Source organism: Acartia tonsa, chromosome 1 (assembly GCF_053477335.1).
Source record: "Acartia tonsa isolate MP-2025a chromosome 1, ASM5347733v1, whole genome shotgun sequence".
NCBI classification, from domain to species: domain Eukaryota; kingdom Metazoa; phylum Arthropoda; class Copepoda; order Calanoida; family Acartiidae; genus Acartia; species Acartia tonsa.
The window spans coordinates 27,604,592-27,630,942 of NC_137260.1; the positions used below are offsets into that span (position 1 = coordinate 27,604,592).

Consider the following 26,351-nt stretch of genomic DNA (forward strand, 5'->3'; position numbering starts at 1 on the left):
TTTTGCTATTTTTTGCAAGAATTAGCTATGTGAAGGACAGAAAAGCTAAGTTTTCCAAGAATTTGCTATGTTTTGCAAGAATTTGCTATGTTTTGCAAGAATTTGCTATGTTTTGCAAGAATTTGCTATGTTTTGCAAGAATTTGCTATGTGAAGGACAGAAATGCTATGTTTTGCAAGAATTTGCTAAGTTTTGCAAGAATTTGCTATGTTTTGCAAGAATTTGCTATGTGAAGGACAGATAAACTATTTTATGCAAGATTTTGCTATGTGAAGGACCAAAAAGCTAGGTTTTGTGTGGTGAAGGGAGGCTACTTATGTCCTTCATCTTGCAAAATCTTTGTTAAGGGAGACAAGTTATGCCCTTCATCTAACAAATTCTCACATAAGGGAAGCTACTTATGTCCTTCCTAGGAAGGTGACTTCTGTCCTAATTAAGGAATGACTTTGTTTTCTTTCCATGATCCTAAGTTTTAAATGTGTTACTGTTTAGTTTTTCCAGTTAGATCTCAAGAATTATTTAAATCACCACGAACCACAGCGAAATTTTATTCTTATATCAAAACAATATAAAAGCCATTACCAATATAGGGTAAACGATGTTGTTTTTATATACATATATGTACTTTTTAAAACCATTATATATTATCATTAAGTAAAAAAAGTATCGCTACCATGGGATTTAATCTGCCTTGTTATTTGTACACATACTTACGTGTTCATAACTATAACGGTTTCATCACTAAAAGTAGAACTTCATATACTTATTTTGCATTTCATATGCTTAATTTGTATTTAGTATCAGGGTCAAGGTATAAGAAAAGTTGTCAAAAATTTATATTTTTCATTAAAAAAGAAAAACAAAATGATTAACTTTTCAGTTATTTTTTTATACATGTATAGTTGAAATTCATTATCATTTTTAGGTAACACAATCAATGATTAGTTATGTCGAATGTCATGCAAAGAAATTTGGAAAACTAATAAAGGATTTGCAAATTGATATAAATTAAAGAAATAAATAGTACATAAATTATGAATAAGACATCAATGCTAGCTTTGCTGGCCATAATTATTCTTTCCATGTATCACTTTATCTCTGATATATATCAACTCATTAAGAGGATTAAAACATCATTAAAGATTTACATATTACTATAAATAATTAATCCAATACATTAATTAACTTTAAACATGATTTATTACTACATTTATTTAGAGGTGTTATGCTTAAAGTATTTTAGAATTATAAAGTTGCTATTCCACATTCCCAGTTATTTTTACTAGCGATCGTTTAGGGCCAGACTGTCAGACGACATAAGATCACACCCTGGTTATAAAGTAGCTTTAATACTAAAACACCAAAAAGTCAATAAGCAAAATTATTTTAAAATTTGAGAGGATATAAGTTTATCTTTCATTGATATATCCCAGTATCCCTCGGATGAAATGACTGGTGACTCAATATTCAATACAGGTTAATGGATTTAAAAACAGACAAACTTAGAAACAAAGAAACATTTTTGATTTTATCTCAATTGACATAAAACTATATTTTAGTGAATATATTAAAATTATCAGACAGTAATATTCAAATAGACCATAAAATTTGAAATAATTAATATCAAGGAAAAAGTGAATTTTGCAGAAGTTTTTATTATATAATACTTTTGACAGCTAATAAATTTGTTCTGAATTAAAGATAAATTACGTGTAGATTTATTTATTTGTTTATCTGTCTATATATCCCGTTAACAAATTGCGATAAATTATTATTTATTGTTACAATTTTGATTACTTACAAGCAAGGATGATACTGTTGATAAGTAGCTCAGCTTGAACACATATGTATTGTACATACATGCACTCTCTCACACCCATGCTCATATCTATAATACAAAGTAGAACGATGTCTGTCCGTCTCAAGCTTAAAATCTCGGTGACAACTTTACCGAATGGATTCTACTTTAAAAATAAAATCCCCCCAATTTTTTTTTCAATTATCTCGTGGGGCAAAGATGAAGGAAGAAGCAAACAAAAGGTTTGGTTAACAGGTTCAACAGTTAAAATAAATTTACAGTAAAAAAAATGGGTATCATTATCAGGTATCATTGATTGTATCATTGATAAAAGCGGAAACAAAGAAGAAAAATACAAAGTTAAAAGTGGATAGAAATGAGCCAAGATTGTGTACCTAAGTTATAGAGAAGCTTTACCGTGAAAAAAGATATAAATGCTAACAAAGGTTTTTACGCCGTCAGCCAACTTTTGTTTTAATTTGCAAAATAATCACGCATATAACATTTACAGTTTTAGTTTGATTGAAAGTACTTTTTATTGGTTTTCATTTAATTGTCATTGTTTTAAAAAAATGATAACAAAAATATGCCAAAATTGACGAATCAATTTCAATAACTGATAAATAAATATTAAAATCTTAAATTAAGTCATATTTTATTGTTATCTAGTTGACAATATAAGTAATTTTTTAAAAACAAGGATGACAACATCCATAAAAGCGAAGCACTGAAACGGTAGGACAAACGGACATTAACACTTGTATAGTAACTGAACTGAAAAATCGGAACATAAATGTATAAATGTCGAATCAAAATTGTAGGTAAATTTGTTGAAAAACTGCTTAAAAACAGGATAATGTTTATGGACATACTTACATTTTTGGACTTGATTATAGAGTTGCTTCGCTTATAATATTGTTCTTTGTTGTCCCAGGAATTAATATACCAAAAATCAGATCAAACGGATAATTAAAACACTTAAAAATTTGTTGTTAAAAAAGTAGAAAAATCAACATGTTTAAAATAGACGTACGGACATTCTGGTAATGATTATAGAGTTGCTACGCTTTCTAAATCGTACCCAACTACTACAGGAATCATCATGCAAAGTTTGAAATCGATAGGACAATTCTAACATGCCTAAATTAACGAATAAAAGCTATCTATCTCGGACGGACGGACGGACGGACGGACGTACGGACGGACGGACGGACGGACCGACCCTAATTATAGAAAAGCTTCGCTTTTAAAAATTGGCTAAACTTTAAATAACGTAAAGTGGCAGTCGTGGCCGAGTGGTTAAGGCGTCTGACTCGAAATCAGATTCCCTCTGGGAGCGCAGGTTCGAATCCTGCCGGCTGCGAAATACTTATTTATCAGTTTAAAATTTGATGAATTAAGTTTTGAAATAATTCTTTAAGTAAACATAACATTATAATTTACCTACAATATTCATATGGACAATAGATGGGTGTGTGGCCTAATGGATAAGGCACCAGACTTCGGATCTGGGGATTGCAGGTTCGAGTCCTGTCACACTCGAATTAATTTTCTTAAGGTTCACAAAACACTTTGCATAATAATGGAATTTATAATAGATTGAATGTAAAGCATAGCAAGATGTAGCAGTGGTTAAGGCGTTTGACTCGAAATTAGATTCCCTTGGTGAGCACACAGCCTGTCAGTGCCTAATATTCTTTGTCAGTTCAACATTTGATATAAATAATTTAGGAAATATTTTATTGAATAAAAAAAAGACTATCGCAGTCGGCAGGATTCGAACCTGCGCTGGGAGACCCAATCTGATTTCGAGTCAGACGCCTTAACCACTCGGCCACGACTGCCCAATAAATGAAAGAAAAATTTAATTATTTATTTGAGATCACAATGTTTTGTGAACCTAAATAAAATTAATACGAGCGTGACAGGACTCGAACCTGTAATCACCAGATCCGAAGTCTGGTGTCTTATCCATTATCCACACGCCCTTTCATATCAAATTAAAACTTTATTTTGTAGTGTTATGTTTTTTTCTATGTCGATTTACATAAAGATTATTATAAAATATCACACTTTATAAAGTTTAATAAATTTACTTTATGAAGTAAGGATTTTTTTTGTCAGAAAACTTAAGCTTTCAATGAGTACTCCATTTTAGGTATGCTTGTCCTAGAATAGTTTTTAACTTATTAAATTTATATTAATTGAAAATTGAATTCTTGGGATGGTTTAGTAACAGTATTGCACTCTCCATACCCCTTCGAATACAGAGCCCCCAAATGCTAGGGGCACCGCCGTTGGTATAAAATGAATGTAAAGTAGCTTTGTTCGCTTAAGGAATTTTTGTAACCAAAGAAATTCCTCGACTTTTAGGGTATTGTTTTATTGCTTTCCAAATGCCCAATCAATAGAAGTGACGAAACTATTTTCAAAGTTTTGTACAGCATCGAAATTGTACTTTGTATTTACATTTACTAGATTTTACATACATTGACAATAAAGGTTCGAGAGATGTTTTTCTTGGTGAAGAGACAGACATCGTAAATCCGTGAATTACATGTTACGGATTATACAATTTATTGTTTCGTTCAAGATTTCTAGATATCAGACATTTCTAATAGTAATGTTTCTAATATATATCTAACCTTTGTTTTGAATAAGAAACCATAATAATATATAATACGGATATGAATCCGATTAATTTCCGCTTAATTAATGTCGGATCTGGAATCTGAGCCATACCTTCACATATATTGATTCAGTTTTCTTGGCCCGATAATTTTTTCCCCTTTCTGTGATATTCTAATATTTGTGCCCTACAAACTGTGTATATATTGCAAATAAATCTGATCAGCCAATAATGTACAATGAATACTGAAAAAACATTTTTTTGTGAAATTCATGGAAAACTACAATTTTTACAATCTGGAGACATTTTTCACATTTTCATGGTCAATTTTAAGTTGACCAAATCTCTTGTGGGGCCATTCAAAAAAATATTTGTTTGTAGTTGAGGAAAATATATGTTACTAGGGGCTTTTCTTCCATTGAGAGGGTCGGAAAATAGCTTAAATTAGCAATAAGATAAAAGAACAAAACATTTGATCTTCTGCTTCAGTTATTAAAATCTTATTTCTTTATATTAAAGGATTCAACTGATCTTAAAACCGTTGTTATTAAATTACTTTATTTAATTTAATTTAATTAAAATGTTAAATTAAAATAATAACTGTTTCAATTGTAGCAAAAAGTTATTGGCGGCGACTTTCAAGAAGCTTTTTAGCTTTTTCTCTGTCTCAATATAAATCTGTTGTTGTTATGCGTTGTATATTCTACAGGGGGCTCTGCAAATATTCAAATCAATGATTTCTTTTAGATTCATTTCTGATTGATTAATAAAGGTTCTCAAATGGCATGAAAAAATAAGTGCTCAGAGACATATACTTTCAAAGAATTTTTATTTTTTTATTTTATTACTTTTTATTAAAATTTTAAATTGTTATATTTTCAATTTTACCCAATAATGTTTTACTGTTACTTTATCATATACATTTATTCCCCATTCTTCTTAAAGTTACCATATTAATTCCAACACCCTGTATACAAATAATGGTGTGTGTATGTTAGGGATAATAAGGTATAAGACAATGGACGATAAATTGATATACATTATACATCCCTCCAATAAAGATAGAAAAATTACCAATTATCAATATTATTGTTAAAAAATGGTGGCACTAATTTAGAACCAATCAATTTTTGGCCAACGAATAATACAACTGAAATTAAAAAACTTTGGGGTTCAGTAAAATTAACAGTCATATGTCCACTTCTTCCCTGTTATATGTATGTATATTGCGCCAAAATTCCCAATTAGATCACCTTTTATGATAACAAAGCCACAACTTTTTTGTTTTTTGGCGGTTTTTTTTATATAGAACATTAGTTTGATTAAAAAATATTAATTTGTTAGAACAACTAATAAGTAAAAAACTAAATTTTCTTCTGATAAAAAACATTGATAATAAGGGCAATAAATAAAAACGATACTTTTCTATGTATCGTTTAATTTCAAAATTTCGAACTATAAGTTGCTTTTTCATTAAGATTTTATGCACTAACCATTTTATTAAAAACATCTTTGGATTAAAAACTTTGGATTTTAAAGGTTTATAATGGCTATAAGCAATACAAAAAGAAAAAGGTATGTGTACAACACGTAGAGGTCAAGAATAAAGGAATACTCAAATGAGTTAAAGTTCAATTTGATAGTACATTTTCATAAATAACCTTAAAATAAGCTAGATTTTTACATAGATACACAATAACCGACCTGACATATTTAAAAGGAATTTCTAGCAGACGGAAGATTCTTATTTATTTTTAGTAACACATGACGTGTTTAAAAATAAAAGTGTCGAATTTATTTCACTATATTCTTTACCTTATCCAAAAACACTGAACAATATAGATTAATTTAAAAAAATAACATTTGATATAATATGTACACACTCTAACCAATAACATTGTCAGATTGTTCCTCAGTGTGTTTCTATTGACCCATTCAGGGAATCAAGGATCTAGACTCTTTAACTTTTACAGCAAAGTTTTTTGACAGCAATGGAAAGATTAGTTTTATTGTCTTTTTTTATGACGACGTATTGGACACACTTAAAGCCAAGATTACCTGTCGTCTTTAAGATACTTTACAATTTACAAATAATTTACTTATTCCACTTGTCCATGATGGAAATAGAGGAACCTTAATTCAATTGTGGACTTTGATACAAATTGTTGGAATAACTTGGTGTTATTCACTATGCTCCAACATGGCCAAAATTGTATGTATATTCTCAATATTAATAACAAACAACCTTTGTAATTGCACGACATTTGTCTGGAAGTCCTAACTTTAATTGTTTGGAGTTGAGTATTTTTATAATTAGCTTATAAAAATACTCAACTCCTAAAGAGTAGAAGCTGCGCTACTTAAAATCACACAACCTTTTAAGATCTTTTTCTAAGGTATAGGTAAATGTGAATCATATTCTGTGTCTGTCTGTGTTTATCTCGCTAACTGCTGAACTGATATGTTTTTTTTTACAGTTTGTCTTTTATTCTTTTATAACTATTTTGGGAGAGGGTATTAACTCACTCCATAGAGAAATCTCCTCTAGAAAAAAGAACCCCCAACAATTTTTAAAATCTTTCTTTTTAAACTAAAATTGAAAGTGAGTGGATAGATTACCCCAGCACACCCCTCAAGTGCCCCCTGAGGCATTTAGGGGCGTAAGCTCTAGTGTACGAACATTGTATGTGGAAATTTTTAAGAATTTTTTGTCCCAAGTGGATAATTTAGTCCACTGTGAAAGTGATGTAAGAACATAAAGTTTTATGGTATGTAGTGTTTGGGACTTGTTTTTATATTAATATGTTTTATTGTGTCTTCTTTGGTAAAATTACTTTTTTTCAATTATAAAACAATAAAAAGCAAACGAAATAAAATTAAAATTAAGATTATTGTACTGTTTTTTTTTATTTATTTGGCGCTGTAAGAAAAAAGGGAATCTTCTGAAAAGTGAAGTAATAAGTATATTAGATCATTTTATGCAGATATAAGCAATATATATAATTTACTCTGATGCATACTTGAAAAAGAACACATCTACATTATCATGATAAACTACTTTTTCTAAAAATATTTAAATTTTATTAATTGATGACAAAAAATGTACTTACAAGTAAAACTTGTACTTTTGTTATTTATTGAAACATTCTCAGATTTAAATGTGTTAGGAGATACGGATACTTACTTATTCTTATGTGATTATAGCTAATAACTTTGATATTTTAGTTTTATTTCGAGAATTGAGGCATAACAGCTTAACAGAATAAAATCTTTGACATTAAAGGGACTGTGAACGTAAATTTTTCTCATCTTAATATCAAATCTTAACAATATCTCATTCCTAATATCTCACAGATAGAGCAAAACGCGCTTTTGTTTGCTTAAAAAACGGCTTTTTCCGACGATTTTTATAAGGTACGGGGAAAGGAAGAAATTTTCCGTATTATATAAAATGTGCATTAAATTGCTTTTTTCTCCCATTATAGCTAAAATTAAACTTTTTCACATAGTTCTAGATTTTTCCTAACAGTTAAGCTGACTTTTAACATAATCCTTGCTTTAATCCAATGTATAGTTACTTAGAAATTGATAAAATAAGCAATATTTTTTTATTGAAAACCAAATACAATAACAAAGCCAGAAACAGGTTTTTTATTAGTATCCAATTAACTTTAAATGGCCCATCTCTCGCCCACCTTTAATTACAAATTTGTAAATAATAAAGACGCAATATTTCTTTATAAACAGTCTGATAAAAGTGTAAACTAATTCTCCAAAGTGGGTTATTTATTGTTCAACACAATAAAAAAGGATAAAAAAGGATATTATTATTTTATATAACCTATGAGATTCAACCCTTTGTAGACAGTGAGGTATTTTTTTTTGTCAATAATACGAATTTAAAATATGTCTTTATTACCTAATTACTACGTTATAAAAAAAAACGAATTGGCAATTTTATAGCATAAAATAAATCCTTAACAGTAAGTAAATTGTTTCAACTATATATGACAAGTTAAATATCCCTACAAACATTATAAGAAACAAAAACGTTCAGATTTTCCCTGTTTTTTCCTTTTTCCCTCTCAAAATACCATAAAATCAAGGCATTATTTCTGGATATTTTTGTGAATAGGACATTTTTGGTTGATCAGTGTAGTGAAATGTGCTTAGTAAATGTTAAGATTTGATAATCAGATGAGAAATTTTTACGTTCACACTCCCTTTAAATTTTAATCCCTTTTTTCAGATTCAAAAACTATAATCGAAATATATAATTACTTAGATATTGCACCAATTTTTTGCCTATTCTGGTAGTTCCAGCTGGCTAATATAACGATACCCTCCATACATCCCCTTTACTCTATTTCCTCCCCTCCTACTTGAGGATTATGAACCTTCTGTCATAATATCCACGTATTATATATCCATTGTAACAATAGAAATAATAAACAATAAGCAAGGAGGGAAAGGACATTGGTCTCTAAATTACACTGGTACCCAAAATTTTAAAACCCAGATATCTAATTCATTGGCTATAAAACTTTTATGTACTTTTAAAATAACCAATAATTTAAATCTATAGAAGGTGTAATTGTTTATCTTCATTTGGGATGTATATAAATTGATCGTCCATTGTCTCATCCCTTTAGATCCCTGATCATTAATCTTAAGGTTTGCATCTAAAAGTAATTATTTCCTTATCTATCAATTGTTTATTCCTTTTTCCCTGAAATCCTTCTATACCTTCGGGATAAAAGGAGAAAATATCTTTTCTTTGCCCAGAATCGCAAATTATTTTTGCAATAACATTTTTGCAATCCTAGATTACAAGTCATCCTAGATTAATCCTAGTTAGATAGGTTTGATGGTGTATTGGGTAAAACCTCTCAAATTACTCTGAACAGCTAGCATTTTGCTTTTCAGGGAGGTTCTGCATTGATCCATTTAAAATTGGACGTTTCGAGATTTTGTTTTAATTTTTTAAATTTTTTTATTTCATTAATGATTTTTTTATAGGGGGAAAAAGTAACTAAAAAACAGCTACGTTACGTCATAAAAATAAAGAATTATCCATCTCGTTTTAAGGGGTTTTCTTTCCCACGTCTCCTATCATCTACCTCATTTTTATGACGTCACGTGTCTGGTTTTTGAGTGACTTTCTCCCCCTACATTTTTTTTCTGCTTCCTCCTTTGTTTGAAAAGCCCATTTCTAACGCCCAAGAAGCCTAAAGTTATTTAGCTAGTTCTTATTTTACTGAACCTAAAATAAAACTGCTTTAAAATTTTCTTACGATAAGATCCAGGATTTGAAATCATTTAAAATTGGCAGCTGACCATGCCATGGGGATGGTGTCGATACAAAACAAAACAAAAACTATCATTTGCCAACATTTATCTCAGTTTTATTGAGTAATATAAGTAATAACAAATGAAGTATGCCAATCTTTTTAAATTTAACTAAATCATATTAGTGTATTTGGCAAGAGGTATTTCCAATCATTCGCTTCGTTGTAGACTAAAATTTAATCGAACCTCAGTCCAAAAAGCAACAGCTCTATTTCTGTATAGTTGTTTTATTGGGAATCGAAAATTATGCTAATTATATTTTTGGGTCTGGGTTATATTGATGTAACACTACCAGGGTCAATGACCATGCAGACACTGCCAGCTTGCAATTTTGCAAATATATCATGTACACATTACAGATGGTTGATACACTTAGTATTTACTAGTAAATACTAAATATATTATACACACATTTTAGTTAGTGGATATCCCTAGAATTTACTAGTTAATACTAAATATATAATACACTCATTATAGATGGTGGATACACCTAGAGTTTACTAGTAAATACTAAATATATCATACACATATTACAGATGGTAGATACACCTAGAATTTACTGGTAAATACTAATTATATCATACAAACATTATATGTATATGGTGGATACACCTAGAATTTACTAGTAAATACTAAATATATCAAACAAACATTACATATGGTGGATACACCTAGAATTTCCAGATGGTGGATACATCTAGAATTTACTATTATATTTGAAAACTTAACCTTGCCTAACTTATCTATGACCATTATCTAACATACCGTTTGGGACATTTTGTTATCTAAATGCCGCACTATTAGTTTTAGTGTTCTCTAGTAAATATTAGTAAAGTGTAAGTGTTAAAGCCAAATACATTTATATTGTATTATAGGTATGATTAGGAAAGGGTCTAGAAATTTAGTTATAATCTTTAGATACATTCAAAACAGTTTCAAAACATAAATCTTTGAAGAACAAAAAGATAGAAAAGTAAATGTTTTACAAAGATTTTAAAAAAAATAGGGCTATTTAAAGTAATGCTCAACAGCCACCCATATTTAAATCGGCTCTATCGCAGATGTATCAATTGTAATTGGCTGAACCTTTATAAACGAATTTATTTTAAGGCCTAAAAGAAAATTGTCGGTGCAATAGAGAGTTACTTGAGGGTCATAACCTTCCATTAAATGCCTAATTTATAATAATTTATGTACAAATAAAGTACGCTCGCAGTTATCTTCAAAGTTTAAAAATGCGAATCGTTTCTATAATTAGTGTCGTCTGTCCGTACGTCCGTCCGTCGGAACCGGTTTGGTAACAGTTAGTACTTTTCGTCAAGTTAGACATGTTAAAATTGCCCTAACGATTCCTATAACAGTTAGGTATGATTTAGAAAGCGTAGTAAGTCTATAATCATTACCAGAAAGTCCGGTTGTCCATTTATAAGTGATGATTTTTTTCATCATTTCTTTCTTTTTTTCCTATGATTTTTGGAGTATTGATTCTCAGGATGAAAAGACACAAAAGCATATCTATTGATATGATAAGTTCAAAACTGTTTTGCTTATACAAGTACTATGTAATTTCTAAAAAATACCAGTCTTTTCAAAGGAGCTTCATTTGGGGTTATTTCGGGTTATTGTCCCCCCCCCCCTCTTCTACGGATGGTATGCATCTGAAGGCTAGGGGCGAATATAATTAGCTGTAAAGTTTTAAAAGTCTACACGTGTAATGCAGTCCAGTAATTTTTTTGGCCAACATTTTTATTTCAGTATTTATACAGACTAACAATTGTGTAGAACAGTTATTCGGGTGTTGTGTTACGTTAGGGTAGAGTCAGGGTACTACAAAGGATAAAATTCTAACACCCTTTTCTTTTCTTTGCATTGTAATGAATAAGGCCTTTGTTAGGGCTAAGACATTCCCATTATCATCGATGCGTTGATATAAATCTTTGGGTATTATATTTCTCAGAGTCCATAGGACACACAGTACAAATCTATTAAGTCTGCTTAACTTGGTAAAAATGAGGGTGGGGCTTGGTGAAGAAATGTAAAGGTTTCTAATACCATTAATCTTTCTGTCTGCGGACACATATTTAGACAGTCACACATTTTCTTTTACATAGATTATGAATATAGAAATTACTACGGGTACTCAACATATTTATATATTATTAATCTTTCTGTCTTCGGACACATATATAGACAGTCACACATATTTTCTTTTACACAGATTATGAATATAGAAATTACTACGGGTACTCAACATATTTATATATTATTAATCTTTCTGTCTGCGGACACATATATAGACAGTCACACATTTTCTTTTACACAGATTATGAATATAGAAATTACTACGGGTACTCAACATATTTATATATTATTAATCTTTCTGTCTGCGGACACATATATAGACAGTCACACATTTTCTTTTACACAGATTATGAATATAGAAATTACTACGGGTACTCAACATATCTATATATTATTAATCTTTCTGTCTGCGGACACATATATAGACAGTCACACATTTTCTTTTACACAGATTATGAATATAGAAATTACTACGGGTACTCTACATAAATGTATATCTAGCTTAAAGCAACCAATTCAGACAAACAGACTGATATTTATAATTAAACGTAGCTTAAAGAATTTATATCTTCATAAATTTACAATGAAAATAGATCCTAATTTATGTTCCTTTTTATGCCTGCACTAATATCTGATGAGTACATTTTTACTTGCACTTTCTAGTCTACAATTAAATAACATACATATTGACATTTTAAGGTCAAATTATGCATCGAGTCTATTTGTTCAAGTATTATTAAGACATGTTAGTACTTTTTAAAAGCTTTTTAAACGCCCTTCTAGAACTGTTCCAGTATTGTCCCATAGAAATTATTCGCAAAATATAGATAAAGTAATTCATTGTTTTCCCTTTACTTTATGATAATTTAATTTTTTCTATATTAGCAGACAACCAATCTTTTACGCATTACCTTTGTCTCACAGTGTGTGAATAGTAATTAGTTGCGCCTTTTTTGAGCCAAGGCATACCCCAAACTCTTACTATTAATTTCGCGACATTTCAGACATAGAAGCAGTTAGTTTTTAGTTATGACACAGTTTGGGCAGAGATTCGAACCAATCACCTCCCCAACGACGTTCTATCATACTTTTGTATATTACTTTAACATTTATTTGAATCCTGAACATAAATCTAACTTTCAGGGATAAAGCCGCATTTCTTCTATACTTATCACGTAGATGCTCTATAACAATTCGTTCCCGAACCGATAGGCTTTAAACTATAACTTTTATCATATTACAATTCTTAGAAAAAACTTTTCATGCTCTTGTTAAGCAGTCCATTCATAACTAAACATAAATGACTTTGGGTAACATCCCTAAACTAATTATTTTTTAACCTTTCTTTTGATTATATCCAATCCAATGTTAATTTTAAAAAGGGTATATAGACAAAAAACTGTCTCCGTTTTGTAGGTAACAAAACACCTAATTCTTGTAAAAAAACAACAAGTATATTAATATCAAATGATAGGAAAGATTTTCGAATTTATTTATAAATTGTACAAAGATGAGGTATAATGATGTTTTTCCCCCTATCTGTCTGTCTATATGTACAGCAGAGTTTTGTAAACTACTGGACTGATTCAACTTTAATTTTAGAGAAACTTAGGCAAACTTTGTCTAAAGGATATGTTCCCCCTCCCCTCCCTCTACCTAGGCAAGGGCATCCTATACACCTAAAGGATATGTCCCCCCCCCCCCCTCCAGCTAGGCAAGGGTATCCTATACACCTAAATGATATGCCCCCCCCCCCCTCCAGCTAGGCAAGGATATCCTATACACCTAAAGGATATCCCCCCCCCTCTCCACCTAGACAAGGGTGTCCTATACACCTAAATGATATGCCCCCCCCCCCTCCAGCCAGGCAAGGGTATCCTATACACCTAAAGGATATCCCCCCCCCCTCTCCACCTAGGCAAGGGTATCCTGTACACCTAAATGATATGCCCCCCCCTCCAGCTAGGCAAGGGTATTCTATACACCTAAAGGATATCCCCCCCCCCCTCTCCACCTAGACAAGGGTGTCCTATACACCTAAAGGATATGTCCCCCCCCCCCCTCCAGCTAGACAAGGGTGTCCTATACCCCTAAAGGATATGCCCCCCCCCCTCCACCTTCCATTTAGTGACAAAAGTTCAAAATAGAAACTATGATTTATACAAAAATAATTCTGTGATTATTGTTTATAGTGCAGTAAAACTGACACATGTGACTTGTAACGTAGCTTTGCTCCTAAAAAGGTGGCATTGTGTTAGAAAGACAAAACCGCGTCAATTATTTGTCCCAAATACTTCAAGACAATACACAGTGCGCAAATAATGAACGAAAATTTGTTCTGGTAAAAAAGTAACAATAATAATGTTTCGAATCTATTCTTTAATTATTTACTTAAATTATTTTCATTTGGGAATATAAAGAATAACACTGTCCTTTCCGTCTGACGCAAAAGATCTCAGCAACTTTTTAAATTGTGATTGCGATTTTCAGAAAAACTGCATACTACTTAACTTCCATATTTATCTTTATTAGTTGTGTCAAAATCAGATGTAAGGATAATTTATTAACTTCTTTTATATATTTATCACTAGTGAATGCGCAAATAGCCTCTAGGGCCCCTATACTCAAAGGGATATTGAAGGGCAGAAAAATAGCCTAAAACCATATCTAGACTATTTTTTTTGTAAAATATGTATAATTTAGCCTAAAACCATCTCAGGACCTATAAGAAGCTTCACTGTAAAGGAGAACCATATCGGTGAGGCAGTTAGTGAGATCCTTCTCTACAGACAAAAAAGCATACTTCATTATTGTAGGATTTATGACACCTTTTAGTCCACTGTGACCATAATAAAAATATCAACTCCTTGTAAGACGTTGAATAGACCAATCTGTCAAAAAATGTTGAAAGTAGACAATACGACGCCATTTAATACAAAACTTTTTGCACACTCCAAGCATTGACACTAACATTTGCATTGTTGTTTTTTTTGCATTGGAAGCGAAAAAATTCACGCAAAAGCGTTGCTATTGTCCAAGTTATTGTGAAGCCCCGCCCCCTTTCAATAAGAATTTATTAAGAATTGTTGACATTTTTAATTATTCGAAAGTCAATTTGTTAGAATTGTCTTAGACCCCCGTAAAAAAAATAGAGAAAAGAGTGCATAAATTAACACTCTAAAACTAAAAATATACGTACATATTTAATCATATTTTAAAATATTATTGATATATTAACTAGGATGACAACATCCACAAAAGCGAAGTAAAAAAATTCGTACATATGTACGAAGAAATATTATCAAATATTGAGTAACGGCCTTTGATATTATCCCTAATTGACATAACCATCAGTATTTCAAAATTCAACCTAATAATAGGACCATATAAAATACTTAAAAATCACAATTTGTCCTTCATTTTTTCATATATGCTTGACAATGGTAAAAACACAATTTAAAAAAAAGAGAAATGATAAATTTAACACCTTATTCATGAGAACAATAAAGCGTCCAATCTGATAAAGACAAGAATAAAAATAAGGAGCTGGGGGATTTTTACTAATAACCATTGGATAAAAATTGGATAAGGTTGGTGTACAGTTAAAATGAATGCACCCCCCCCCCCCCCCATCCCTTATTTATTTTAGGTCTTATTTTACTTATAAACTTTAAACGTCTGTATTTTAATTTTTAAATTCAAAACTATAAAATTATTCATATATGTCAAGTCAACATCAGGCTTTTGCACACAGATATAACATAAAAAACTGGAGATGGGGAGAGGGTTACCCCTTCCTCCCCCACTCTATTTTCCGTATTGGTATCAAACTTTATATTCTTACAGGAATCATTCCAAAAGCTTTTCGATACCTATTATAGATAAAAGGCGTATTTTCCAAAGGACGCACGACAAATACTAGGTTTTAAAGTAGCTGCGCTATAAACAGTTAGGGAGTTGAATCCATTTTTATAGAAGCAGAAATATAATCTATGATTATGGTTTGGACCCTCTAAAACTGTAATCTACCCTTCCACTTTCCCCTCTCTTGGTGAAGATATCTTCAACGCCGATACGATTTTTGAAATATATGATTCCACTTTTGTCTCTCTTGTTAAAGATATCTTCACCAAGAGAGGCAAAAGTGGAATCTTAAATTTCAAAAATCGTATCGGCGTTGAAGATATCTTCACCAAGAGAGGGGAAAGTGGAATCTTAAATTTCAAAAATCGTATCGGCGTTGAAGATATCTTCACCAAGAGAGGGGAAAGTAGAATCTTACATTTCAAAAATCGTATCGGCGTTGAAGATATCTTCACCAAGAGAGGGGAAAGTGGAAAGGTAGATTACAGTTTTAGAGGGTCCAAACCATAATCATAGATTATATTTCTGCTTCTATAAAAATGGATTCAACTCCCTAACTGATAAAGATACAATTTTTAGGAGGAAAATATTTTATTCTTTATTTGGAATAGACACAATGACAGAATGGCATCAGGATAAACCCAGCAAGAAAATTAACAAAAAAGTGGATATTTATAAAAAAATTTCTTGGCTCTAACTTTTCACTTTAAAATCTAAAAGTCCACTATTTTCCTACTGGGTATTTATTTATAAGGGGTTTTGTCATATAGGTTATTAATGTATATTTACAAAAAAAATATAGTAAAAGTTGAGTATTTTTTTGGACTAGAAATATGAAGAGATATTTTTGTATATAAAATATACATATTTATATACATAATTATGATAATATATAAGTTAACACAATATAATATCAAAACAACTGATAGGAATAATTATAAAAGATTGAAAAAATTATTAATATATTTATTGTACTCTGTTTTATGTTTCAGATAAAAAAAAAATAACAAAATATTAATTTAATAAAATTTAAAATAAAGATTTTTTGATCTTTTTCTATTTTTATCAATAAAAGTCTTTTTGGATAAATGAAAGTGATTTATTCTAATCTAAATATGAGGAAATTCATTTTTTAGAATAGGGAATAGGATATAAATACAGGAAAATTTTATTTTAAGCAGGATAATTAATTACAAGGGTATATATGTATTCAAATAAAATATTGTTTTTTTAAATGTCAGGGGCCACACCTAGTTGATTACTTTCAAGGAGAAAATTAAGGTAGACTTATATTACATTACTCATAATTTATGGGCCCTGAAACTTGCAAAAAAAATTCTAGAAGAGAAAGTTAGGAACTTATTTTTAAAATTTAAATGTTTTTTTCTTCTTCCAGGTGACTTTAAAAGTTTCTGAAATTTGAGCTTTTAGTAAATCTAGAAGGAACATAAACTTCAATATAGAGAAAAGTAATGGTCTTAACATTTGCAATAAAAAAGGGATTATTTGAATTTTAAAAGTCTTTAAAATATGAGAATACATAAGATTAAGAATCTACAATAACAGGATAATACTAAAAAATAGACACATGGAAAAAATACTTGGTTAGGTATTCATTACTTGTGTGGACTGAAATATACTTTGGTACTTGGATATTTTATCTTCTCCCTTCTTTCTTTCTTATTCATCATCTTTGACAACACATGTGTCGAGACATTCTAGTTCGCTGGAAAATTTGTTTCGAGAATAAGAACAATTTCCTTAAAATTGAATAAAACATTATTATTTTTATGTTTACATCTATAAAAAAAATAATAAAATGGTTAGATGTCCAGCGAGATCTAAGTATCAATTCTAAGAAGCTTAAAAACAGTGGCGTGCATATCAATTCACTAGGGGATGTGTAACCATTTGGGGGTGGAAAGGGGAAAGACAGGAATTTCCAATAAGAAATTTAAGGAGGGGGGGGGGGGGGGGGCCACACCCTGTACCACATCCACTAATAATATTAAAAAATAATCTTAAGAGATTCATCACTAAGAAAACTTTAACAACCTTCCTTTTTTATATTTTTCTTTTGCAATAAACAAAGAAAGAGGAGTTAGGGAGGGAGTTGGGGCATAACATTAACCAACATAAATTTAAATGAAATAATAATGTTTTTTTCCTTTGAAGGGTAAACAGGACGCAGATCTGACATCATAATGAAAGTGTAAGGTTTCAAGATTTCCAGAGGAGGAGATACAAGAGGCCTCAACATGTGGAGGATATCTAAAAAAATAAATTATATTTAGGGTAAACAACAAAAATATATTTGTGATAAGGGCAAATGAAATAAATTAGAAATTAACAACCTAAAGAATTTTGTTTTGTAAAGGTAAACTATTGTAGTATTACAATAATATTATAGATAGACAAATGTCAAATTTAGAAAAAAAATATGCTAATTCATTAACTCTTTAATATACTTTCTTTTTTGCATTGCTGGTAACATTCGTCTGTTTGTTAATGATTTATCTTTGAATATATATTTTAGCTTTGGTTTCAATAGCTTTAATGATCAGACGAAAAGACCCAAATTAAAGAATATGTACACTACTAAGGAGATATAGAAAGCGTCATGTGTGACGTCATAAAATACGTCTAAACCCATATATTTTAGGGGTTTCCTTTTTCCACTTCTCCTCTCATCCTTCTTTATTAGATGTATTTTTATGACGTCACACATGACACTTTCCGTATCTCCTACTACTAAAAATGTAACAGATGCACTGACCTACAAAAACTTTTAATAACAATGAGGCCACTCTTCATATGGGGCGGAGCTTTAACAATTTCATCTATTCTTCTACCGGCAATAGATAACCGTCTCTTCCGAGTTGAACCTCCAGAAACATCTGCAATTAAAATCAATAAAAATCAAAAAATATGGAAAAACTTACAAAATCGTTTCAAATTTGAATAACATAATATTATGATTGTCTTAACCGTAGTTAAATAGACTTACGGAAATTCTGGTAACGATTATAGAGGTGCAACGCTTCCTAAAACTGAATGTTATAGGAATCATAATGAAAAGTTTGAAATCGATAGGACAATTCTAACATGTTTAGATTAAAGAAAAGAGCTAACCGTTCCGGTTGGACCGATCCAAATTATAGAAAAGTTTTGCTTTCAAAAACGCCGTAATTTGTCTATCCATAAATTTGTGATAGTTACCTCTGTTTTGACTAGAATTAGATGAATCTGAAAATAAATGATTTCTCCTGGCTCTGAACGCATTATTTATCAGTCTGCGCTCACCAGTAATCCCGCTGCCACCGCCAATAGCGCTAACGGGCGGTAGCGCGCGTGGAGACGCTGAACGCGGTCCCGTAGCGGCCAGCAACCCGCCTCTGCGCTCCGGAAACCTGGTGCGCACTACTATATCACTTGAACTTTCTGCCAAATTATCCAGCTCTTCCCGACCGCCGTTGTCATCACCACGGCCGCCAGTGGCGGGCAAATGTCTTGATCTTACTCTGAATCGTGTGTTTCCTGCCCGCGGAGAATCAGCTGTCGCAGGCTGTACTGCATGCGCTGACTCTACACTTGTTCCATCGCGATGCACAATTCGGACACGTTTCATTTTCCGCCGTTTAAATGGATTATCATCTTGCTCCGTTGTTTCGTCATCGCCGCTGGTTTCTTCTGATGCCTCAACACGAACAATCCTAACAGGATGAATTGAGTCATCGGCGCCGATCAGATGCGATGGCTCTTCTGTTGTCGTTGAGGTCTCCTCGGTGATAGCTGTGGTTGTAGTAGTTGTTGTGGTAGTTGAAGTTGTAGTTGTCATTGATGTTGGCATGACAATTAGTTCACTGATATGTTTCTTGGGTACGATGAATTCCTCTATTCTACCGCCACAGTTTTTCACGCAGTTTTCTCCGGTGAGGAAGTTGTTGTTGTTCCCGCCACAACCACCATACCTAAAATAACATAAATATGTTATTTGAAAATCACGAAACCTTATACAAAGAGAATGAATGTGAACTGAATGAGTTTGAAATATCCTTCATGATGTCGATTCATCAAAGGTGCACTTAAATTTTTTCCTCATACAGTTCCAAAACAATAGTTGGGTGTGCTTTGCAACAAGGATCACACCATTCAAATAAGAAGTTGGAACAATAAGGAGATCATGGAAAGAAAACGAAGTTTTCGTCTTATTTTCACTGTAGTCTTTCTCCTATTTCTAGCCCCTGCAGGGCTCTCTAACACTGTGGGACTAATTTACCCATCCTAACCTATCAAAAGTTACTGTGAAAATACGACGAAACTGGATACCTCGTTTTCTTTCCACAATCCTAATAATGTTGCGAAAAGACATACCCACATTTATTTGTACCTTTCAATAAATTGTATGTCGGAACATACAAATATATTATACATGGGTTGAAACGTAAGTAGAAAGTATTTCGATAAACGAATGACAGTTCAACCTTAATTATAGAAAAGCTTGGCTCCGAAAAAAATGTCTTGTAGCTGTATGTAACCTTGCCAAAACGTAAAAACCCATATTTGAAATGCAACTGAACTGGACCAAACCTCATTCAAACAAAAATTCATCATTTTCATTTTTAAAAAAGAAATACGCATGTCAAATTTTACTATTACAGCTCAAAAAGAAATCTAAGAGAAGGTTCAACATGTATTATAAGTTGGCATAAGCTTTAGGGTTATAATATTTTCAAAAAAAACCTATTTTGTAAAAAAAATATGATTTTCGATGATTGCTAAGTCCAGTTTAAATTCCAAAAAGGCCTAGCAATATTGATATCAAAACTGTTAACATAAGGTAGACTAAGTGCAAATTTTACGCAATTCAAGCTTGCATATTAAATTCAAGTATCATAAAATAGTTCTATCGATTTTATACTTCTGTTTTTAGTATTCTCTTTATATCATTTTTAAATATTTTTTTTTATTAAGATTCCATTTTATAGAGATTGTCCTTCTTGTTTAATTATATTTAGGTTAAAAACCTTGTAATAAAAAATATTTTGATTGCAATGAACTTTTGTTGAAATAATCTGTATTGCAAAATCTGAATATTTACTATAGAGATTTCTCTCTGCAATATAGTATAAAAAATGTAAGTTAATGTTCATTTCTGTCTAATATGTACATTTTATAATGATATTCGATGACTTTACCTAGACTTTCCTGTTAAGATTGGTTAATATAAGAGAAGCAATTTAAAATTGTCATTATTAGAGTGAAGTTATTTGTCAGACAAAGGTTTCTAATAGTAATGACTTATGTCAGACATAATACTCTGATGTTCAACACTTCAAAAAAGTACAAATCTAATTTGTTTTCGTTGAAAATTAGTTTTTGTTGTTGTTGTTGATAAAGTTTAAATTAGTAAAGTTTTTATGGAATCATTATTTATTTTTTTATATTTGTGCATTAATGGATGTATATTTGAAAATACCCCTACTAAGGTACATATGTAAGTATGCAAAAAAGAGTACAAACAAAATGAATAAAAGTGCTTTTTCTTTTACCCTGTCGTTTACGGTTGCAGGAAAAAACTCATCCGTTTAAAAGTAATATTTTAGCAGTAAATCAGTGAGTCGTACAATGGCGCCTTTTAAAATATCTTTTGGTATTTTTTTTCGATTTCTCATGGGAGGTTGGAAAATAGCTATAAATCTTCCCAGAACCTATAAGAAATTACACAGGAAAGGAGAAACATATCGGGTTAGTGGTTAGCAAGATCCTTCGTTACAAACAGACAACCAGACAGAGATCCTTTTACTTTTATATTAAAGTATTATCGCAAAAACACCCTGCAAAATTCCAAAACCAAAAAGGTCATCCACATTTTATTGTAGAGAAAAAAAAAGTGAAAAAGAAAATTTTGGCTTTGTCCGAATTTCTTGTTCTAAACTAAAAATCAAGGTTTGTGGGAAAAAAACAGTGCAGGGGAATATTTTGTGTCTATTCATATTGGCTTTTTAATAAAAATAAAATAAGTTTAAAGTCTGCATAAGTAAATCCTTTAATGTTTTGGAATGTAAAGATTTAAAAAAGAAGTACCCTGTCAAAAAAAGACGTTATTATGTCAACACAAGAATGTAGTATTGATGTCATTAAACTGTCGATATTTCCGGAATAGCTATATTATTAATAACTAGCGGCTACGCCCTTAGAGGCCTCTAGGGGCACTTGACGAGGAAGGAGAAATTGAATTTGATCAGCCAATTTCTTATTTAAGATTTTTTTTTAAAACGGTTAGCAAGATCCTTTGATACAAACATATACACAGACAAAGAGACATCCTGTTACTTTATCATAAAGATATTGTTGAAAACAATATTTTAAAATGTCGATATTATGTCAGCTACGAAAGCTTTAGTCGACACAAATCCAATTGAATTGCATATCGATAAAATACCAACCATTTTGTCCATGTACTTTTTTGCCCTTTTCAAATGGTCATCAAGATATCAAATAATATCAAAGGAAGAAAACAACACAGTTAGGGCGGGAGCTTTAGAATTAGCACATTTAAAGTGAGATGACATTTAGCCACCTTAATTTAATAGATTAGCTAGGATTAGAACTCCTCGAGTTATTTATTATAATTTTAAATTAAAAGTACACTACATAATTAAGAGTAAAATAGAATTTTCAAAAATCTAAAAATCTATATTGTATTTTTGATTATAGTGGACTATTTTTTTTAATGTTTAACTGTTAACTAAAAAAATGGCGGTTTCCCTACAGGGTCATAGTCGAGCAACGAACCCCTCCTTATGTTTTTGTTTGTTTATTACCTTAGATAAGGTTAAGTTAGGTTATATTGGATACTTAGAAGCCCCTTAGGGTTAGATCACCGCAGATATAGGCCCAGCAGGGTTGGTGACCCCGAAAAGGTTAGGCATAGAAAAAATACCACCCCCCCCTTATTTTAGTTTTAAAAATAAGGAAGATGGATCAGTGCTTGAAAGGCATCAAAATTTTTTTAAATCACGAATACAACAAACCTAAAAACATCAAACTCAACTTTATGTACCCCTTTTTATTGTTATAATGAAAGATTTAAAAATGTTAAGTACCCTTTAATATACAACAAACTACTAGTTCTGATACTGACTAAATATCCGCTTTTTTAGTATGTTTTTTCTCTTAATCATTTTAAATTTAATTTTAATATTCTTCTTCTTGTTAATTGGATATACCTTAAACACACGAGCAGACACTTTATTTTATAGTAAAAATATCCCTTTCACTGGACACATATTATAAGATCAGTAAACTAATCTTTATTTATACCATGAGTGTGCAAATTATAACTCTTACCCTCCCCCCCTTTATATTTCCTTCCCTCCATTTACCAATATTTATACCAGTAACCCTTTTTAACACTTTCCCCTACTTAATTTCTGCAAGGGGACTTAAAACACAAATCCCACGGAGAAAGTGTTAGACACATTGAAAAAAGTTTACCTTAAAATATCTGAAACTACTTGGACAATTGGTCTAATTTTTTTTGAGAATCTTTGTTTAAGTGTTAGTTATATCTTATTGAGGTTGGATATGGAAGGGGTGGGAGTAGGGGATGTCACACCAAACCTTCTCCGAAAAAATGTTCAAAGGGGCAATGCCACTACAGGCTTGAATTGGAGTCACTTGTTGTAAAAAATGATGTTAAATACAAAATAAGATGGAAATGACTGAAATTTTTATCTAGCTAACTTGGAACTATTTCTATATTCTGAAATTATAATCGTAAAAAACCTACCCCCTTTTTAAAGCTTTAAAGCTTAAGGGCATTTTATATTGTTAATTTGCCTTCTTTTTTGTTACATATAAATGCCATTTGCAAACCATTGGATAGCCATTCTCCCTAATTTATTTCTCTCCCGAATGATAGGAGTAACACTCCCCCCCCCCGCATGGCACAATCCAATTAGGTTGAGATTGGACACAATTGCCATTCTTAATTAGCCGGAGCCAGCGCGAATAGTTCAAGTTCCAAGAGGGAGATACAAATATTGCAAAATTCAAAATAGCAAACTATAAGAAAATACATATTGCAATAAAAAAGGATGTAAATAAATAAAGTTTTAACAATATACAAAAAAGCCCTTAAACTGTATTCTTCAAAAATTGATATTGAAAATTTTGTTATTAATGCATAATCAAAAAATGGTTGAAAATATTGTAGCTCCAACTCTCATAGCTAACATTTCACAAACTTAAGCTTGGAATTCTGATAGTATGTTTTGTGTACTTATATGTCTTTCTGTGTATGTATGTAAGAACTTTGACATAATAAATAATTATTAAACAAATTAAAAAAGACAAATCATTAAAAAATACCAATATGAAGATAAATTTATATTTTGTTTAAACTTTTTTGTAAGAAATGTAATTATGATTTTCTTGATAGATAAGCTAGTAGCTACTCTGTAGTTAACTTTCTCTGAAGGTCCGTCTATAATGCTAAGCGGGAAATATAATTTTCTCGTCAGATATTTTAATGCACTTGGTTCAACAGTTTATCGGTAATGCTATAGACACAAAATATCTTTTTTTTTTTTTTAAAGTTTCGTAATTTTCTATCATTTGACGCATATTCTCTATCTGCTATACCACTCAAATCGTCTGTTTTTTTGTGCTTTGCTGCCTATGGATATTTTGTCATCCTTGTTTAAAGCAAATTCTAATATCTTTATTAAATTAAAAATAGCAAGTTTTTGTGTCTAGACCTATTGCTAGTTCTTAGCTAGTTTTCTATAGTCCATATAGGTTAGGTACGAAGTTACTAGAATTATATATTGTTCACTATTGTACAGTTCAGATGTTACAGTTTCATTCACTTTTCTTGTAAACAATTAATCATTAATCTGAGAAGAGTATTTATTTTGTATCAGTAATCTATATACTTAGAGTCACAGTCATTTCAAAATAAGAGTTTGGGACAATACCATCCATTTAAGATTAAACTTCAAATTCAATATGTATTTTTATTTAGAAGCTTTAATTCTATATGGTTATGGTACAATATTTTAAAGAAAAAATACAAAATTTTCAAATTTTTTTACCAAAGTGCGCATAGATTGGATCATCATGTGATTAATGTTATTTTTCACATCATTTATAAACTCTTCATGTCACAAATTGGTGAAAAACATTGTAATAAAAAGTCTATCGCAAACAGATAGACAAGCTTTTTGTACTAAAATATAAAGAACGTCAAAATCCATGAGAGCAAAAATTAACAAAATAAATAACAAGAATAATGTAAACGAACAGTTCTTTTTTTGTTACTATATTAAAGTAGTTCGACTCCAATCATTTTGGAAATATTTTTGCCATGAAAAAGACAATTTCGCACACCTATAAATGCAATAGTCCTAACTGTTTTCAATGCACTGATGTTTATACCCTTATTATTGAAAAGCTCGGCTTTTCAACAGCAAAGATCAGTTTATTTTACAGTTAAATAGTTTATATTACAGTGGAAGAACAATAATAGTTCTAATCTAGATCTATATTTAAATCATGCAATCCTTAGTTTTAAAAGCAACGCTTTTATAAAATGTACCAATTTTGATATGCAATAATCATCCTATTAGTTGAAACTTTTTATGGTGATTCAAGGGCGATTAGGCACGAGGACCACACTTTTTCCATATAGACTCATAATACAAAACTATATTATGTTCCATTTCATAAGCTTCGATTTTATGTTATCCTTGTTTTATCTACATTTTACAGTGATATTTGGGATATAATTAATTTAACAAATAGTCTTTGTTGACTCTATCTCTAAAGTAAAGTAAAGCTAAATTTATAATTTTAGGTAGATTTTCATTTAATTATTAATAACTATCAAAAGTAATTATAAACATTTATTATTATTTTAGTGACATAAGTTAAGAATACAAGAAAGATTGCGTTCAAAGCCTATTTTTAAAAAAAAATGAAGAAATCTGCAAAATCTTTATTTTTGATTAAAGTAAAATATAGAAAAGTAAAGAAAATTTCTATAGCATGTTAGCGTTGCAGATAAACGGACAAACACGTCGTGAGATCTTGTAGAGTGGCTTTTCTCCTGCAAACTTTGATAAATGAAGCTATAATATATTTCCCTAAAATATATCTAAATGGAAATAGAATATGTAGATATTGTGAGAGACTCTTTCAATCACTCCATCCCTATTCCCCTCCCCTGGCCATGGAAGAACGTATTGACCTTTTAATCTTTTATTAATCTTTAATAAAATATATTACCTGAATTTTTTGCACAGTTGAGAAACAGGATCAAAGTAGAATCTTTCTCTGTATGAGTTACAGTCTCCGGCATCCTTGGGGAGGCCACAGTTACTTATACTTGGCAGGGTTATACTCGTAACTAAAATAAACATGATCATAAATATTTTAAAATTTTTAGTCATTCTTTTATCTGAAGCAAAATTGATTAACAAATTCCGCTTCTTATTTCTAGTTATGCTTAATATATTGTTTTTTGGTGGTTTTAGGCTATTTCTCTTAGGAAGCTAAGTTTGTTTTATGGAAAAAATATTTTACATTTTGATTGATTCAAATTTTTATAATATGAATAATATT

The 26,351-nt window shown here is 30.7% G+C and overlaps 1 protein-coding gene and 3 non-coding genes across 4 annotated transcripts in view; 2 read left to right on the plus strand and 2 right to left on the minus strand.

Moving 5' to 3' along the window:
• The first annotated feature begins 3,079 nt into the window (after positions 1–3,079).
• On the plus strand, positions 3,080–3,161 carry TRNAS-CGA (transfer RNA serine (anticodon CGA)). Its single transcript has one exon. It is a non-coding gene; the product is annotated as a tRNA-Ser (tRNA).
• Positions 3,162–3,267: 106 nt separating this feature from the next.
• Positions 3,268–3,340, plus strand: TRNAR-UCG (transfer RNA arginine (anticodon UCG)). Its single transcript has one exon. It is a non-coding gene; the product is annotated as a tRNA-Arg (tRNA).
• A 220-nt stretch (positions 3,341–3,560) lies between these two features.
• Positions 3,561–3,642, minus strand: TRNAS-CGA (transfer RNA serine (anticodon CGA)). Its single transcript has one exon. It is a non-coding gene; the product is annotated as a tRNA-Ser (tRNA).
• Positions 3,643–16,300: 12,658 nt separating this feature from the next.
• Positions 16,301–26,351, minus strand: part of LOC145316538 (uncharacterized) — a 249,816-nt gene continuing 239,765 nt past the window's right edge. The window contains exons 33-37 of the mRNA XM_080157114.1: positions 26,016–26,136; positions 18,942–19,693; positions 18,499–18,619; positions 17,886–17,993; positions 16,301–17,478 (exon numbers count right to left, since the gene is read on the minus strand). Coding sequence (XP_080013240.1) covers positions 17,403–17,478; positions 17,886–17,993; positions 18,499–18,619; positions 18,942–19,693; positions 26,016–26,136 — 1,178 coding nt within the window. The 3' untranslated portion in view covers positions 16,301–17,402. The remainder of the gene's footprint in view (positions 17,479–17,885; positions 17,994–18,498; positions 18,620–18,941; positions 19,694–26,015; positions 26,137–26,351) is intronic.